This window comes from Rhododendron vialii, chromosome 11a (genome assembly GCF_030253575.1).
Source record: "Rhododendron vialii isolate Sample 1 chromosome 11a, ASM3025357v1".
Taxonomy (NCBI): domain Eukaryota; kingdom Viridiplantae; phylum Streptophyta; class Magnoliopsida; order Ericales; family Ericaceae; genus Rhododendron; species Rhododendron vialii.
This window is the reverse complement of record NC_080567.1, coordinates 23,257,952-23,276,910: the sequence shown is the minus strand read 5'-3', so window position 1 is coordinate 23,276,910 and position 18,959 is coordinate 23,257,952. Positions and strand designations below refer to the sequence as shown.

Below are 18,959 nucleotides of genomic sequence, written 5' to 3'. Positions count from 1 at the left end.
TTCCCTGATGGTTTTCCTAGGATAAAGTTTCAGCATAAAGTGAGGTTTCAACTTTCCTTTTTAAAAGCTAGTAAAAGGAATATTATTACTAGTAATAAGAATTCAAGAATGTGGGAAAAGGGAGACTTGATTTGTAATCAGCTCGATGAAAGTTCAATTAAGATCCACTTACTTGGTAAATCAATGAAATTTAAACATATTTTTAAAGCTCGTTTAGTTTTTCCAATCAATTTAAACAATTAATTCACTCTCGGCTCATTTATCAGTCCTATTTTATCTCAATGAACTAGGAAACCAATACAAGACTCAAACACATTACAAATTTTACACACATTCAAGGTAACAGATATATCCACTGAGGTTAGAGATGTGATAGAGGGGATAAAAAGGAATCCAAAAACCAGTGGTTTCAAGCAAGAAAACAGTGAGTTCTGGAAGACAAAACTAAGTCAATTGTTACAGTTGTTGCTGATGAGTTACAAACTTTGTAGGCAAAATATCAAGACATCGTTTGATTGCCATTCCAAAGCAAAATATTGTCATTCGTTAATCTTACTTACTTTATTCTAGGGGACTTGGGGAGAGGAATGAGTGCTTACGGGAATCGAACCGTGCCCATGTGCATGAAAATATAAGGGAGACACCAACTGCACTGCACTCCATTTGCCTTTGTTTTCTATTTGCGGGTTAACTTTTCTGGCTACCTAACATTGCTCTCTCCCGTTTTCTTACGCACAGTTACATAGCTCAGTCATTTCCAATGCTTTCCCTACGGAATTCGCACCCCTTGGTTCAGCTCGTGGAGTTTATTTAGTATATATAACAATTATTAGTTTCAACATGTTAAAGAAAATAAAAATAACATGAGAACCTATAAGTAATTAATTGTCAAACAACTTTGTTCACTTTACAAGTTTTCAGAAATTTTTTTTAGCCTCTGCACGATCCTTAGTAAGTTTCTCTATCTATTTTTCTTCACCCATTATGTCAAAAAAAAATTTCAAAACTCAAACCAAACAAAACTGATGTCAACAATAGTCTTTGAAAGTCTTTAAGTCATCTGGGTGGTCTAGTCGGTTATCATGCTAGTCTCACACACGGTCCCCGGTTTGAACCCGGGCTCAGACACAAGCATCCTTTTTCCCAAGAAAAGGTTAGCTTACCTGGAACGGCGTCGTGGCCGTATTCACTATTTTGGGCCTTCGCTTCATCAATCAGTAGACTGGGTCACTGGGGGATTCTTACAGTGGTCGTCTTCAACCGTCACATCCTCCTACTCCTAGTACTACGGAGTATTTTTTTTGTGACAAACACATTCTCCTAGTATGATTTTCAATGAAAAACCTGTTTTTTTGATTCATTCCTTACTCATTCGTTCAATAATCACTCGGTAATTCTAATTGGGTTTCACCCAATCTCCAAGAAAATGTATATCCAAATACCCCCAGTCTCAAGATACAGCCTGGGCCCATCAAACTCCAACCTTGTTCCGTTTCCAATTTCGAGATCCGGGTTATCGATTTCGATCAAAAGGGTGTGCAAATCCGTGACCAGTGGGAGAAGACATGGTGGTTTTGTTGGCATCAGGTGTCAAGGAAAAGATGATGGGTTTTACATGAGGAGGTGTGTGGAGATTGCTAGGAAGGGTATTGGGTGTACCAGTCCTAATCCAATGGTGGGGTGTGTTGTTGTCAAGGATGGGAAAATTGTTGGTGAAGGGTTTCACCCCAAAGCTGGGCAGCCCCATGCTGAGGTAATACTCCTGCTCTATCTTTTCCAGTATTTCTGATTATATAGAATAGAATCATGAGAACATACGAGGAAGAGCTGTTTTTTCATGATATGGGAAACGTTTTTTTTTGAAATATCGGTACATTTCTCGCTAATAGTTTCGAGAGAAGGTTTTTCCGGTGATAGCTAGCATTGTGTCAACTCTAAGTCTCTAACATAGTCCAAAAGTATTATCAGCTTATGAATCCTAAAATTACTTGTTATGCTCATATGGCATGTGAGCGTTGAATTTGTGGGTTTTGGTTGAAGGGCTAAAAAGAAGGGAAACATGTTGTACTACAAGAATCCAAACACAGCCTTTGGGTGCTGTGGTTGTTTAGCAATTTTACGGGTGTGTGTGTTGGTGGAAACAAGGACAAGAAAATGGTGGCAAAGTGAACGAGCCCTTATAATTTTCTCATCAACCGTTGATTCTATTTCGTGTAAGGTATGTAGGATAACTGGTAGTAGGAATGATACTTTTCTTTCATTTTCAGTTGGGGTGTTGCGTTGGAAGTTGGAACTGTTGTTCTTCATGGTTGCAATCTTCAGAATGATTTGAGGTAGGAGCTGGAATTTGCAGGTTTTTGCTCTGAGAGATGCTGGGGATTTGGCTGAGAATTCAACAGCTTATGTGAGCTTGGAACCATGCAACCACTATGGAAGAACTCCACCCTGTACGGAAGCACTAATTAACAGAAATCCTATTGGTACCGACGGGTACCATAGGGAAAATGTACCGACGGCCGCCGGACGGCCGTCTCCGGCCACCGGACGGCCGATCCGAGCCGTCCAAAAATTTTAAAAAATAAAATCGAGTGGGCCTACGCGAGAATCAATGGCATCCGAGGTGTGTAGGGTACTTGATCCGAGCACCCATTTTTCGTGTATATTTGTATATACGTGTATATACACGAAAAATGGGTGCTCGGATCAAGTACTCTACACACCTCGGATGCCATTGATTCCCGCGTAGGCCCACTCGGTTTTATTTTTTAAAATTTTTGGACGGCTCGGATCGGCCGTCCGGTGGCCGGAGACGGCCGTCCGGTGGCCGTCGGTACATTTTCCCTATGGTACCGTCGGTACCAATAGCACTACTCCACTAATTAAAGCCAAAGTCAAAAAGGTGGTGGTGGGGATGGTGGAGCCAAACCCAATTGTGGCTTCAAGGGGTGTGGACAGACTTCGTGATGCAGGAATCGATGTGACAGTGGGTGTTGAGGAAGAATTGTGCAAGAAACTGATTGAGGCCTTTACACATCTAATGCTAACGGGGAAGCCCTTTGTTACTCTAAGGTGCACTTCATCTTCCTAGTTATTACAAGGGGAAAATTTCAAAAAAGCCCCTGAACTTTCTGACAACTTGCAAAAAAACACCTGGACTTTCACTATTAACAAAAAAACACCTAAACTTAGCATTCCTTTAGCAATTAAACCCCTGCCGTCCAATTCCGTCAATTTGTAACGGATGGAGCTAATGGAAAGTGTTAACTTTTTATTTATATTTACTTTTTACATTCAAAAATTACTTTTAACTCTTTCTTTTTTTATTAGTAAATACATATGCAATAAATTTTTTTTTTCTTACTATTTATCAAAAATTACTTTAACTCTATTTTTTACTATTTACAAAAATAACTTTAACCACCATCTTTTTTGTTACTTTCAAATTTTACCTTTCCCCTTCTCTCTCTCTCTCTCTCTCCCTCTTTTTTTTCTGGAAAATTCTAAAATCAGCCCAGTAGGCTGACAATAGTGAGTGTGTGAATGTGTATTAAAGGGTATAAAAAGTACACATAAATACGTGTTTTTTTGTCTTATAGTGTGTTTATCGTCAGCCCATTGGGCTGATAATAGCAAGACAGTTTTTTTTAAAACTTTAAACCCACTCCACCAATCAACTGCCAAAGCTCTAGCTCTAATTTCAGAAATTCGAAATTACTCTTTTTTTTAGCATTCTTGTTTTTTATATTTTTTACTTCCAAAATTACTTTTAACTCTTTATTTTTAGTAGTAAATAAATATGAAATAAAGTTTTTTTTCTTACTATTTATCAAAAATTACTTTAACTCTAATCTTTACTATTTATAATAATAACTTTAACCCATTTTTACTATTTATTGCATATTTATTTATGACTAAAAAAAGAATGAGTTAAAAGTAATTTTTGGAAGTAAAAGTAGTAAAAAAAAGAAAAGGTTACAAAGAGGAGGTTAAAAGAACTTTTGAATTTTTGAAATTGTGGCCAAGGCTTTGGCGGTTGATTGTGGAGTTAATTGGTGGTGTGGAGTCGATTATAATAAGAAAAAAAGGGAGAGAGAGAGAGGGGGGGGGGGGGGGGGGGAAGATAAAATTTGAAAATAAAAAATAGGGTTAAAGTAATTTTCGATAAATAATAAGAAAAAAAAGAACTTAATTGCATATTTATTTACCAATAAAAAAAGAAAGAGTTAAAAGTAATTTTTGAATGTAAAAAGTAAAAAAATAAAAAGTTAACACCTTCCGTTAGCTCCATCCGTTAAAAATTGACGGAATTAGACGGCAGGGGTTTAATTGCTAACGGAATGCTAAGTTTAGGTGTTTTTTTGTTAATAGTGAAAATTCAGGTGTTTTTTTGCAAGTTGTCAGAAAGTTCAGGGGCTTTTTTTGAAATTTTCCCTATTACAAGATAATATTTCCCATGTTGAAGGAACTCGGCAAAATGACCCCATAACTTTGGGAGAAGGGATGCTCTCCTATCTTTTGATTGGGAAAGCAGCACATACCGGGGGGTAGCGACTGTTTATTAAAAACACACGACTCTGCTAAGTGGTTACCTATGAAGCACCAACACTTCAAAAGGGTGCCGTGTCCATGTATTGGACACGAGGATACGACAGGGACATGTATCCAATAATTTTTATTATTTTTTGATAGGGGACACGCCAGGGACACAGCTGGGGTCAAAATGTAATATTTTTAATTTTGGGGGTTAATATAAAATTATTCAAAACACTTCGGTTAAACTGTAATCATGCCTTTGAAAGAAAATTATGCAATTTGTGAAATTATTCATATACAATGGTTCATAAAAAAAATTATATTTATTTATTTTTTATTGATTTATACACGTGGTGTGTCCCCTGCCGTGTCCGTATCCCTATTTTTTTAGAATTGTCGTGTCCCGTGTCCGTGTCCGTATCCGTATCCGTGTCCATGCTACATAGATGGTAACACGATGTATAGAGTCTAACACCTGCCTGGTGCTGGAGGGTCGTAAGGAGAAGTGTTAAGCTATTATGAATGGAAGCCCCTAGTGAATGGCGGCAGTAACTCTAACTGTTCTAAGGTAGCGAAATTCCTCGTTTGTGATGGTGTTTTCATGTAGTCTAGTTGTCTTTTATAATCCCTAGAGCTTATGCGCATGCTATGATGAGTATCACACAACTCGCAACCTTAGTTGTTCACTAGTTGTTCACTACTAAAAATTAAAGTTTTGGGAGGAGATGAGGAGGGCAGTTAATAAAAAATGAAGGAGTTGAGATAATATGAGAAAACCAAAAAGCAGATTTTTAGAGCAGATTGTGACATGGAGAATACCGATACTCTGGACTATCAATGAAGGAAGCATGGTAATGTGCACATAAATTGATTTGGGTCTCTAGGCCTGCCCTCTCTGATGCCATTTGGCTTTGATTTGGGGGCATGGTTCTACAACAAAACGTCCTTGTAGCTCCTCGGTTCTTGGAGGTTTAGGGGGGCCACTGTTTCAGTGGTATTCTGAGAGCAGCCACATTGTGCATATATTGTCAAAGGTTAGGTTTGTCTCTAATCATGTCCCGCCCATACCCCCAATGATTGGGAACTAGATGGGTTATGTTATGTTGTTGTTGTTGGTTCACTTCCCAAGAATGCTAAGAAACTTCTATGGTTTAGTGTTAATTAATTGGATGGCATTCATTAAACATGAAGAAGGAATCATTTTGATGTTTTCTCTGTGATTTGTAGATACTCCCTCTCCATTGATGGCCACTTCTCAGACCAGCTTGGAGAAGAAGTCACAAAGCCGGGTGGATACTACTCGCAGTTGTTACAAGAATATGATGCAATTATACGCTCCTCCACCTTATTAAGAGAGAATTTTTCACTCCCAGTATCCGAAGAACCTGGAGCTAATCAACCTCTTCAGATAATATTAGCAAGAAACCCTAGCTCCCCAATTCAAGTCCCTATAATGACTACAGAAGCGAGTTCTAAGGTGGTGATCTTCACGGACAAAGAGACAACTGTGGAACCAGAAACAGCTCAAAAGGGTATTGAAACTGTTGTTTTGGATGGAATGAATTTGCTAAAAATTCTGGAATATTGCAAACAACACGGGTTGTGCAGTGTTTTGCTGGATATAAGGGGCAATATTGGAGATTTTGAAGAGATGCTCAGGGAAGGTTTTGAGGGGAATCTGTTGCAGAAGGTTGTGGTGGAAATGCTGCCAATTTGGAAAGGAAGCAAAGAAGAGAGGTTTCCTGTTGCCTTCACTAGTCTGGGGCAAAGACTAAGGCTGAGAAATTTATCACCAAAAAACTCATGCCGAAGTGTTTTGTTGGAGGGATATTTTTGATTGCGATGATTGGACCGATGGATAAGAGTACAAAAGACCGCAGAACTTAATGGGGTTTGATCTGAATAATTCTTTCAGTGCTACTAGGAATCCTGTCACCCACGATGTGGAAGAGAAGGGACGACGGCTCAAAGATACACAAGAAAGCCCCGTTGAGAACCAAAATCCTTCAACCCTATTGCCGTGTGTCAATAACTCAAGTAAGCCTTTGTAGTGTAAGAGGACATACAAATCTTGATTTGCCATTTTCTGAATGAAATGTGTGGTGACATGTTGCAAAGCCGTCTCTTGGCAATGTTGGTTTCACTTTTTAGTTGGTACTCAGCCAATACTGCTTCATTAATGCCAAAAAGCATCTCCCCCAGCTTCGTGGAATATATTTTTTCCCTGCTTACTGTAGTCATTTTTGTGAATGTCGTAAAACCAACTAAAAACTAAAAGCATCCTATCACCAAACGGGCCTGTAGGAGTTTCAAGCTGAACATCCAAGTCAAGAAAAGTAGTGGTGCATTTTTATTTAGCAAGATTCTTACATATACATACAGATAAGCAACGGGTGTGGAATCCCCTCAAGAGTAAACCAGTTCTTTTTGGGATTTTGGATTTGGGATTCTCTCTCTGTGCACGGTCTGCAATCTCCAATAAATTTTCTCTCAATTATTAATCTCATTTCTATATCTATCTCTCTCCACTCATTACCCAAAATACCAAAACCAACTTAGATCTAAGTTTCTAACTAATATCCCTACTGATTACATCCGGGGATGGAAACTTCTAGGGGTAAAATACTAGGACTTTTTCAACAGTGAATGTGGGAAGATCCTAAAGTTGAGTTTTCTATCCCCCTAAGAAGTGCTCAGTCGTAGGACTCTTTCTTTAACCGAACACGATCTGAGCTCAAGTAGTTTGGATTTTTATACACAAGCCAAACAAAAACAAGTCGAGGAGTACGTAGTTTGCTTGGGCTTCGTTTGAAAGCTTAATGAGCATTAAAAATGTTAATGCTTTGTTTGTTTTTGTATAAACTGATCTTAAATGAAGTTTTAACAATCGAGCAAGTGCTCAAACACAAGTAGATTGGATAATTTTGAGTACCTCGAAAAGAAAAATCAATGGTTTATATTCAAATTCAAGTGAATCTGAATCACTGATTCTCTTTTCGAGGTACCTTTTCAGGTATGTAGCATTTAAATGTACTATCAATCCAGTGCACCAAGTACTGACCACTTGGGCCTGAGGGCCAATTCAGGTGAAGCTATATATCCAATGACAATGAGGAACTCTATTACACTTTCAAATTATTCCAATAGCTTATGGATCTATATTCACATTGATCAACAGTCCAAAGAAAGCCAATAACTTTGGATATCTACCATGGACAAAGATATTTGCTCCTCCTGTGCTATTCCTGTGACTGATTGTGACAAGTCACAAAGCCATGCAAAACTGAGTATTCTTCAAAGGATTCAAATTGATTAGCAATGAAGGGGAAAACAAAGCAGATTACCACAGAGAGAGAGAGAGAGAGAGAGAGAGAGAGAGAGAGAGAGAGAGAACCATCAATGGTGTGGGGAGAGATAAGGAGAAGGAACAAAGAGGGAAAAAGAAAGGAGTTCTCCAAGGACTCGAACCCGAGTTTTTATTGAGTTAAGTTCTCTAACACTGTAGCGAAAGATTTTGGCAGCCGGTTTTTCGTTTTCCAAAAAAGTGAAATTAACGTTTTGATGCTTTCTCAAATTGCAAAATAGTGGAAGCTATTACCATTATTTGGAAATGGAAGTAGCGCACCAAAGATATTTTGCATTCCTATTTTTTGAAAATTTTGAAAATAAAAATATAAGTGCTACCAAACATAGCTAGTATTTCAATTATAAGTTTCAAAATGTTATAGAAAATAAAAAATGAAATACTCCCTCTGTCCCTTTTTTAGAGTCTTGTATTTTATTTTGGGTTGTTCTTGAATAAATGTTCATTTTGTAAAGTTAGTGAGTAAAAATTGATGCATTTTTCATTTTGGCCTTAAAAGTATATTTCATTTTGAAAAGTTAATGAGTAAAAGTGTAATAATGATACTTCTATAGACAGTAAGTAGGAAAGGTAGAGGTAAAAGTTGATGTGAAATATGTAATGATGATGTTTTTTTGATACTAAATTGGAGTGACGAGCTAGACACTTAAAAATAGACGAAAGAAGTAAGAATCTATAAGTAATTAACTTCATGGTATAGTCGGTTATCACGATTCACGCTAGTCTCACACAGAGGGACGAGACTTGAGGGGACCTGTGGTGACCCAAGTCACCACAGGGTTGTAGTGGCTAAAAATAGTGACGTTTTGCGGCAAGAAGAAGTGGGAAAAAAAGGGCTGCAAGGCCCTGTTTGGTGAAAAGGAGAGGAAAAAAATTAAATGTTCTAATTTTCAATTTGATTGAATAAGTGCAAAGATCTTATTTTTCTTATTCCCTTCGTCCCTTTTTAAGTGTTCTGCTTCGTAATTTCAACTTATTAAAAAGACATTATCATTATACCTTTCACATCAATTTTTTCCTCTACTTTCTCTACTTACCCATAATCATTACACTTTTACTCACTTTTTCAAAAAGAAATCTACTGTAGGGGTAAAATAGATAATGCACCAACTTTTACCCACTAACTTTACAAAATGGACACTTATTAAGGGACAGCCCAAAATGGAATACTGAACTCTAAAAAAGGGACGGAGGGAGTATCATTTTATCTTAAAATGTCATAATTAATTTTTGACTCTAGGGCTCTCTCGTTAGTTAGTCCTAAGAGATACTCATTTGGTTCTACGACTTTCTTAGTGCTAACCAACGAGAGCCCTAGAGTCAAAAATTATTTATGACCCCTTAGAATAAAATGATCATAAAAATAAGATCTTTACACCGGTTCAAACGGATTGAAAATTGGAACACTTAACTTTTTAACCCTAATTTTTAATATATAAATGGACTAAAGATTGTTGAAAAATTAAGTGCTCTAATTTTTAATCCGTTTGAACCGGTGCGAAGATCTTATTTTTATGATCATTTTATTCTAAGGGGTCATAAATAATTTTTGACTGTAGGGCTCTCGTTGGTTAGCACTAAGAAAGTCGTAGAACCAAATGAGTATCTCTTAGGACTAACTAACAAAAGCCCCAAAGTCAAAAATTATTTATGACGCTTTAGGATAAAATGATCAAAAAATAAGATCTTCATACCAGTTCAAACGGATTGAAAATTATACTAGCACTTAATTTTTCAACATATCTCTTAGGACTAACTAACGAGAGTCTTAGAGTCAAAAATTAATTATGACCCTTTAAGATAAAATGAAAAGAAAAACAAGATCTTTGCACTAATTCAAATAAATTGAAAATTAGAGCACTTAATTTTTTTCCTCTCCTTTTCACCAAACAGGGCCTTGCAGCCCTTTTTTCCCCACTTCTTCTTGCCGCAAAACGTCACCGTTTTTAGCCATTACAACCCTGTGGTGACTTAGGTTATCACAAGCCTCCAGAGTCCAGGGCCGTGTATACAAGTGAGGTCACTTGACCCAATTGGGGTGGCAATTTCCCCATTAAATAGTGTAACTTTTTTGGGAATCTTATGAACTTGCCCATGTATATGATTTCATATATTATTGCCCCAGAGTTGGCAAAAATTAACTCTTACCCTTTACAACTCACGGTTGTTTCGTCTCTCTCTCTCTCCCAAAAAAAAAAAAAAATAGTTGGCAATACCTTGTTTGCTTCTTCCGATACTGGAATGGAACTCCTCTCTCTCTCTCTCTCTTGTCCAACGAAAAATAAATGACGATGGTTGATGAAAACAAGAAAAAAGCAGCAAAATAAACAATTTTGTGATACACTCTGTTTTTTGTAGCGTTACAATTGAGGTTATCGTACCACAATTCCAGAATATGAAAACTTGTCGGGGTCAAATGTAAACACAACTATGTGTTGTGAATACATATCTACTGTATAAGTTAACTTTGGCATTTCAGTGTATATCTTATGAATTGATATCTAGCTAATTTACTCCTTTTTGTTTTGCATTTTAGTGTATTGTTTTCTTAGGCTATCAAGTACAGATTCTTTTTAATATGCTGTAGCCTTTAGGTTATTGACCGCACTCCTAATAAATCTTGGCTTCGCACCAGCTCCTTAAGCCATTCAAATGAAGTTCTTGCTTTTTAAAAGTTCTAAATAAAAGATAACTAGGGTTTAATTTGTTGCAATAATGTAGCTTTTGGAGTTTTTCAAGCTTATTATTTGCAACTTCCTACCCATTCAAAAAATTTCCAACGAAAAGCAACTACTTTGACGCTAAAGATTTGCATTAGTACAATAAAATCAGTAACATTGCACACAATGTAGAAGTCACAAGTAAATAGCTTCACATAACCATTCTGAGACTCTTTTACGACTCACATGTTCAGGCTAGCTTACGCGTACCCCAACTAGTTTTTGAAAGACTAATTATCCTGTCCAGCACTAGCCATTTAAGGTCGGGACAAAGTCTCATATGCACTGGTGACACTGGTCCATCAAGTTTGATAGCACCTACGAGGTTTCAAAATGGGCTCATGACGGTGGTGACAAAATGAAAAACTAGATTGTTTTTTTTTTAGGGCCCGCGTCATATGGTTGCCATGTTAACAATTCAAGCAGACAATATTTATTTGTCCCCGTACCCGTAGATCCATTGGTGACAGAGACATGGGAATCTGCTGCGAAGAGTGGAGATTAAATTGACTTGAAAATAAAATAGGGCCTACATAAATAAATATTTTATTATTATTATTTTGCTGTACTATAGTTTATATGTGGTGGCGAGGTGTTGAGGCTCCATGTATGATGGCTTTCATTGGACAAAGATACAGGCATAAAGAGAGGGTGCAAATCAAAGATGCTGAAGCAGGGTCCAAGGGAATCATAGAAATAGTGGGATTCAATCAAGAAAACAGATAGTGGAGGACAAAGCTTAAAAATGAGAAAGCTACATCAACGAGCCGAGACGAGTTGAGCTGAGCTTTGTTATGTTTGAGCTCGGGTCGTTTACTGAACGAGCCTAAAACTCGACCTCAAGCTTGACTCATTTGTAAATGAACCGAGCCCTTAACGAGCCTCTAAAAAGGAGCCGAGCTTAATCAAGCCGAGCCGAATCGAGTCGAGCTTTAGGGTGTTAAGCTTGAATCATTGACTAAATGAGACTTAAACTCGAGCTCGATTTGTTTGCAGCCCTAACCACGGTAGAAACATTTTTGTTATAAATGGACGGGACTTGAAAAAGCTTAAATTGACATAGATGTCGTGGTAAGGAAAGAATAGACGAATTTATGAAATTTGAACCTTGACACGGCCAAATGATGAAGCATACTTTGTGTAGCCGACACCAATTGACAGGGGACGTCTTGATTTGGTTATCTTATTTGGTCATCATCAAATTAGAAATCTTTCGAATTGCTTGAAGTCTGAACCAGATGAAGGCGCACAATGTCAGTGCAAAGAAACAAAAGAGACAGCCAGACAGGAGAAAATAGGCATATCATATTCAGAATCACCTCAAGAGCAAAACAAAAAAGAAAAAGAAAAAGAAATCAAAATCACCTTTTATTAGCCTTATTGAGGTTTACATGCAGCAGCACTTGCTTGCAACACCCCCTTAAACAAAAACCAAAAAAAATCCATGAGTCCAACAAATTCAGCTCTCAGCCCATATTTGAGGAGGAGAACCAAGAACATTTTCCAGAAAAATGGAAAATGTTACTACATCAATTGGAGAGTCTATAGTATGACTGCGAAAGGGAAGGAGGAGGGCACCCCGGCAAACAACCTCTCATCCACAACCCATGACGAAGAAACCAAGAAAATGGGAGAAGCCAACTTTAACAAAAAATAGAACTAGATGAGATGGATGTACAGAAGAATCAAACGAAAAGGAAGCGCAATGTTTCCAAGCATCACGTAGTTAGTCAAAGCTTGAGGAGCGGCTCCACCGGCCTCGCAAATAGTCTTCAAACGAGACAGTTTGCTCGATACTGCTCATGGAGAGAGAATCTTCGTGCACGTCAAGCAATGCAAGGTTAAGATGGGACTGGAGATTTGAGCGTGGAAACGCCTCATCATCCAGCATATCAGTCCCATCTGAAGAATCAATTTGTTGCCTTGCCCATTTGGTTACCTCCGAGTCACCCTGGAGGAGCTTCAAGACCTGTCAAAGACCAAAAAAAAGAAAAAAAGATTGGCTTTCTGTTGGTAAAAGTTGGAAATGTGCATCATAGGCAGCGGGGAAATAGTTCGTTTGATAATAGGAGCTCTAGTTGCACAAAGGGTTAGTAGTATTTTCTTGGACGCTTAAACATTGTCTAAATCATTGACCCCTATTTTCCTGCTTCCTTTGTTCAAAAAGGGCACATCATTTTGGTGTGGGTATTTCATGAACCTGTAGAATGGCCTAGACGAAATGCTATTATCTAAAATCAGCCTAAACGAAATGCTATTATCTAAAATCAGGTTCTGAGAGAAGAAACTTGTCCCATTTTAACTCAATACTCACCACATTTATGAGCGGCAAATCAAGTTGTTTATGATATATGAGTCTTATGACGTAATACCAAGATTTCGTAGGGTGGGGCAAAATTGAACTTGTATTTTGGAAGCATCTATTTCGTGTATCCCCTTGTGAGAGATGATAATGTAACAATGATTAATTCAAAGGGATAAACATGAAGCTATTTGAAACTGAAAGGTGAGAATGATTAGATCTAGATAAAAGTCACAAAAAACAGCAGTTGGAACAAAAAGACCGACTATTCATACATGAAACTAGAGGGAGCAGTAAAATAATTCAGCTCAACTTTTTACATAGTAGTGGATACCAGATTTAGACACTTTGGAAAATAAAACTACAGTAATGTCTTAGTTTAGATTCCTTTTTCCTAAGAAGGTAATAGAGATGACTTACAATGCTCATTTGGGGTCGAGCTCGTGGCGCACGTCTGATACAGAGAGTAGCAGCTAAAACCATCCTCTCCATCTGGTCACTATTGTAGTTTCTAGCCAGGCTAGGGTCTAGTAACTGGGCAACCTTTCCACCATTTAGAATCGGTTTTGCCTATAAGGGAGGATTTGCGTTCTTAAAACCGAAACAATCAAGATGAAAATTCTGAATAAGAGTAAACCAGTGAGTATAGAGGACATACCCACATAACCAGGCTCTCTTGGCCCTTTGGATGGTCGTTACTTATAGGCTTTCTTCCGGAAAGAAGCTCAAGAAGTACAACGCCGAATGCATAGACATCTATCTTGTCATTCACTTTGCCAAACATGAAATATTCAGGAGCCAAGTAACTGCAGCAGATAATAACATGTTTCCGACATGTTAGTGACTGCATACCAAAATCAAGAAAATCCATGACGGCATATTTGAGAAACAACTTCCCCAGTTAGTTAGAACATTTAAGTTTTTTTATTCAGCATAATGCAATCAAAATTCCAGCAAAATCAACTATTTATCTATTGTTTTTGGCAATAACCCGAACAGGATTTAGAAGTTGGAGAAAGTACGAACCCAAAGGTCCCTGCAACATCGGTGCATGTGATGTGTGACGAGGTTGTAGATGCCCACTTAGCTAGTCCAAAATCCGATAGCTGAAAACCAACCGAATCAACCAAAACTGTAAGAATATCAAGCAAGAAAGAACAAGAAAAATGTAAACGCCAATACGTTGGAAGGTCAATATAAATTACCTGTGGCTCAAAATCCTCAGAAAGTAGTATATTCGATGATTTTACGTCCCTGTGGATCACAGGTTTAGCACTTTCAGTGTGCAGATATTGCAGTGCCTCAGCTACACCGACAGCCACCTTATATCTCTCACTCCACCCAAACGTACAAGGATCCTTCTTATTACCTGCTTTATACGACACCCAAAAGTATAGTAAATATTGAATTATGCACACGGCAATCTTCAAGTACCATACACTTTTTTAATGATTAAGCAGATTCTCATGCTACAGCATACCATGAAGGTTATCTTCCACGCTTCCTCTTGATAGAAAATCATAAACCAAGAGAAGATTTCCATCCTCAAAACAGAAACCAAAAAGTGAAATGACGTTCTTGTGAAGTAAGGCAGTAATAATCTCAATCTCCAATACAAACTCTTTCAATACATCTTCAGATGGCTTCAAGATTTTCACAGCAATTTCCTTGCCATCAGGAAGGCGACCTTGATAAACTTGACTGCTTCCTCCTTTTCCAATCAAATTCGCTGGAATAACATAAATTTTTGGGTCAACTAAATATTGAAAATAACAATCACTCACAAACTCTACTCCTCGAAAAGTTGAAACTTGTTTGGTTGACAGTTTTTGAAACTTGTTTATAAGGAATTTCTGGACAACCACCCGTTTTCAGAAAACACAAAACATATGTTTCCAAATTGTCTGAAAACCATTTTTGCTCAAAAATAAGCACAATACAACAATGATGAGCTTTTGCTTTTCTAAAACGTCTTCTAAACTGTTGAGGATTAGTCATCTTTTTCTCGAAATCGAGTGAATCGGGCGCATAAATACGCAAGGAAGCTAGTTAAAAAAGAAAGATATGTTCTTCTTTAGTCACAATATTGAATCAATCTCCAAAGCAAATCTAATGAAGAAATCAAACCGGGAGTGAAATTGGATGTTGCCCGCAGAAGTTCCAGATACTTGAACAGTCTGCAAGTTGAAGAGTATTTCTCATGAAGTCCCTCTAATTCTTCCAGTATGCTTCTTGAACTACTAGGGGAGGACGGAGCAGAAAGAGTATCAGCACCAACAAGTACAATTGCACCACTTTCCCCATCTAGTTCAGAAGATTGATCTTCCTGTTGATTACAAGTACTTTGGTTTGAATACACACTTGAGAAACAGTTTCTGCTTGGCAACTGCATTGCCCACTGAACCACAGAAATCTGACGATCTGGTAAGAAAGCACGGCGAAGAAGTGGCCAACCAAATTTCCGTTCTGGCATCTCAGTTATCAACAAGGAGATTGAACTCGGTTCATCCTCTACCTTCTGTACTGTCACTAGAGCCATAGAGTTGTCTTGTTCACCATCACCATCACCATCACCAGAAGTTGATGACTCTGTTGATTGGACACATGAATCTTCCAGCAAAATGCGATATTCCGGGGAACAAATGGAACAGTTCTGTTTCAAGGCACTCTCTCCACAATGAGAGTCTGCTTTCACCAAGGCTAGTTCCGAATTTCTACAAGCACCCTGATTGCTTGTTCCAGGAGGGTTTTCATCCTCACTAGCAACATGTAGTATGTTGGAATTCTTACTCAGAACTGACCGTTGAATTGCGCAGAGCAAATTATGTTGTTGATCAACGATTCCTGCCAAACAATAGGAAAGAGAATTTTATTTTAAAACAGGCATGTTCAATTGTTGTTTTAGGATCAGTTCTCCCGTACACTTCTCAGAAAAATTCATTTGCTTAACAGGTTTAGAAACTTGTTTTTGAGGAATGTTTTTAACCCATTTTTAAGCAACATCAAAAGGGTTTTTTTTTCACATTCTCAACAACTACATAAACAAGGAAATACGATAAGAGAACTATGAGTACTTATGTTCTTTCGAAAATAGTTTCTGAAAAGTGAGCTGGAAAACTGTTTTTCAAGTCCCTACAAGTTTCAATCAGACTCCTATTTTAGACAATTGCAAAAGCAACAGCTACCTTTTCTACAGCCATTAGTGATCGGAGATGCTTCTCTATGAAACACAATCTTCCCATTATCAACCGCGAGTACTGAGCAATCTTTTGGCAGTTTCCTTCCACAATACTTGGCAACAGAGGCCGATGATCGAATTGTATGGTGTTTTCGAGCAGTTCCCACTATAACTTCATTAGCAAAATAAGACTTCGCTTCCCTCACCAGAACTTTTCGGACAGAAGAACCCCTGCATACCTTAAGCTTGAGATCCACCTGAAAATTTTGAACATCATCCAAACTCATTAGTTTTAACTTTTAAATACTTGAGAACATATTGTTTGAGATGGAATTAGTTGCATTATTCAGGACGGTGCTTGAACTTTTCAAACAATTTAGCCAAACAAAGTTTCTATTCTTATTTTATCAGCAACCAAACAAAGGCGATTGTAGAAGAACAACTAGATTGTCTGGAAGCCAGGATCCACCGACAACATTTCGCAACCCGACTGGTTGTTCAGAAAATCCACGAAAAGAAACGGAATCAGCACATCGATCTTTGGATTTTTCAACATTATGCACCCATGAAAGCATAACCCTCGTGCTACGAAGATCAACGCAAGTACTGGACTTAGTGAAGAAGAGTATTTGATCTTGTACGAAGTGCAGCAATTAACAAAGAACTAAGTACTAATTTTGATATACTGGCCTTAGGATTGATGAAAATTTGATCTTTGGGAAGTGCAGCAACTAACAAACACCAGAAAGTACTTCTTTTTCTTTTTTCCTTCGTTTTCTCAGAAACCAAACAGAGGCTAGTCTAGTTGAAAGAATTCAACACGGAACGAAAAACCCAGATCAAATTTATAGTTTGAAGTATGAAAAGTTTGTGAAATCCAAACCTGCTTCAAGTTGCAGAAACCTTCATACACAGCAAGAACAGAATCAAATGCTTTAACAAGCGAGAGAAGTGAAGATTTGCCTTCTGGATCCACAATTTCTGCACAAACCCGTAACACCAAATCAATCCTTTTTCTTTTTTTCTTTTTTTCCTTCCAATCAATCATTTAATACCTCAGTCAACCAAAGCCGCTCAAAATTCATAAAAAGCACAACGAAGTTTTAATTCTCTCTTTCTCTCTCTCTCTCTCTCTGCACGATTTCACACAATCCCTTTCCACAAAAACAATCAATTAGCACTTCAATACGAAAATTGCAAAAAAAAAAAAAAAACCCAAAAAGAAGAAGAGAAGCAAAATGAGCATTTTGACACACACACACACACACACACACACACACTCTCTCTCTCTCTCTCTCTCTCTCTCTCTCTCTCTCTCTCTCTCTCTCTCCACACAACCCATTCCAGAAAAAAATAAATTAGCATTTCAATTACCAATAAAAAGGCAAAAACCCAGAGAAAAAAAAAACCAAAATGAATAATTTTACGTCTCTCTCTCTCTCTCACGAATTCTACACAAACCCCTCCCACCAAACCAATCAATTATCACTTCACTTAACAAAAAACCTATAAAACCCAAAAACGAAAAAGAAACAAAATGAGTAATTTTAACTCTCTCCACGATTTTTACACAAACCCATTCCAATTAGCACTTCAATCAGCAAAAATCAAGAAAACCCGAGAAAAAAGAGAGGAGCAAAATGAGTAAGTTTAACTCTCTCTCTCTCTCTCTCTCTCTCTCTCTCTCTCTCTCTCTCTCTCTCTCTCTCTCTCTCTCTCTCCACGATTTTTACACAAACCCATTCCAACAAGCACTCCAATTACCAAAAAATCACACAAACCCACAAAAAACGAGAACCGAAACGATTAATTTTCACACACTCTCCACAAAAGCGTACCATTGTCACCGAGAACATGGAGGGCAATCACACGATCACCACTCTGCGCAACCTTAACCAGAGCCCAAGTCAGCAACTCCCTGCTCGGAGAATCCAACTTCACCCCCACCACCACCGTCTTCCCGCCGCCGGAAACCTCCACTTCTCCGGCAACCCCAGCCCGAGTCATTATTTCCGCTGGTTCCAACTCGTGGGTCGGATCCCTATCACTCTGTCTTTCTCTTTTACGGGCGCGATCAATTAAGCCTCATCTTTTGGGACCATATGAAAAGGAGGGAGTTATGGGTATAATAAAGCGTAAACCGCCGTCGTGTTCGTTCCGGCTTTATGGGTAGTACTCGTAGTAATTTTTGGTTTGCTGCTTTTTCATCATGCTATAAAGCCACCACCAGAGCAGAAAGAGAGACTTGAACCAAAAAAGAAAGAAAAGTAAAAAAGAAAAAAAAGAGTGAAAAGAGGAGAGAGAACAGCGCCGTGTGTTACTTGTTCTACGCTATTATGATGCGTTTGGCAACTTTGGTCAACATAGAGTCATTGGCCACCCCACTTGCTATTAACAAGGTAGTAGTAATAAGCTACCAAGGAAGAAATTATCTGCTTGTACATACAATCAAATTTTCTTTTCCCAATAAACAGATCCGGGTCGATTTACACACACCTTAATTAATTTTGGATTCTTGGGGGACTAATTTCACCGCTCAATATATTTGTTTTTAAGATGAAATGAGTTGCAAATATTGGGTTTGATTGTTATGTGATTTATATGTCTTCTAGCGTAATTTAGAACACACCATCCCACATTGAAAGTCTACATGGATGATCCTGGGCATATAACAAATCTTGTGGGCTACTACTATTAGTACCTTGGGTTTAAACTTTTAGACCATGTGGCGTTACTTGTGAATTAAAATCAAGGTACTAGCTAGGCCAATGATCTGCTTGGGTTGGGGTGTTACATAATGGAAAAATGATGGCCCAGAACGTGTTTTGAGAAATATGTGATTTCGATCACGAAAATAACCTT

The 18,959-nt window shown here is 38.0% G+C and overlaps 2 protein-coding genes, 1 long non-coding RNA gene and 1 other non-coding gene across 4 annotated transcripts; 2 read left to right on the top strand and 2 right to left on the bottom strand.

The window, feature by feature from the left end:
- Positions 1–1,248: 1,248 nt before the first annotated feature.
- On the top strand, positions 1,249–6,690 carry LOC131307321 (riboflavin biosynthesis protein PYRD, chloroplastic-like). Its single transcript, XM_058333765.1, has 4 exons — positions 1,249–1,753; positions 2,354–2,480; positions 2,886–3,069; positions 5,761–6,690. The coding sequence occupies exons 1-4, from the start codon at positions 1,427–1,429 to the stop codon at positions 6,368–6,370; spliced, it is 1,248 nt and encodes a 415-aa protein (XP_058189748.1). The 5' UTR covers positions 1,249–1,426; the 3' UTR covers positions 6,371–6,690.
- Positions 5,369–5,476, top strand: LOC131309023 (small nucleolar RNA snoR100). The gene has a single exon (XR_009194696.1). It is a non-coding gene; the product is annotated as a small nucleolar RNA snoR100 (small nucleolar RNA).
- A 5,272-nt stretch (positions 6,691–11,962) lies between the features above and the next one.
- LOC131307319 (protein kinase STUNTED) lies at positions 11,963–18,476 on the bottom strand. The gene is made up of 10 exons (XM_058333764.1): positions 17,936–18,476; positions 16,981–17,078; positions 16,105–16,354; positions 15,047–15,763; positions 14,400–14,648; positions 14,125–14,288; positions 13,946–14,025; positions 13,578–13,725; positions 13,340–13,489; positions 11,963–12,586 (listed from the first exon to the last, which is right to left on the bottom strand). The coding sequence occupies exons 1-10, from the start codon at positions 18,102–18,104 to the stop codon at positions 12,344–12,346; spliced, it is 2,268 nt and encodes a 755-aa protein (XP_058189747.1). The 5' UTR covers positions 18,105–18,476; the 3' UTR covers positions 11,963–12,343.
- LOC131307320 (uncharacterized) lies at positions 17,108–17,936 on the bottom strand. The gene is made up of 2 exons (XR_009194090.1): positions 17,822–17,936; positions 17,108–17,767 (listed from the first exon to the last, which is right to left on the bottom strand). It is a non-coding gene; the product is annotated as an uncharacterized LOC131307320 (long non-coding RNA).
- Positions 18,477–18,959: the final 483 nt, after the last annotated feature.

Coding starts and splice junctions, on each gene's coding strand:
- LOC131307321 (XM_058333765.1), top strand. CDS start 1,427: ATGTATATCCAAATACCCCCAGTCTCAAGATACAGCCTGGGCCCATCA. Junction 1,754..2,353: donor CTGGGCAGCCCCATGCTGAG/GTAATACTCCTG, acceptor TGGAATTTGCAG/GTTTTTGCTCTGAGAGATGC. Junction 3,070..5,760: donor AAGCCCTTTGTTACTCTAAG/GTGCACTTCATC, acceptor TGTGATTTGTAG/ATACTCCCTCTCCATTGATG.
- LOC131307319 (XM_058333764.1), bottom strand. CDS start 18,104: ATGACTCGGGCTGGGGTTGCCGGAGAAGTGGAGGTTTCCGGCGGCGGG. Junction 14,649..15,046: donor AACATCCAATTTCACTCCCG/GTTTGATTTCTT, acceptor ATGTTATTCCAG/CGAATTTGATTGGAAAAGGA. Junction 14,026..14,124: donor CTGAGGATTTTGAGCCACAG/GTAATTTATATT, acceptor GTTGGTTTTCAG/CTATCGGATTTTGGACTAGC.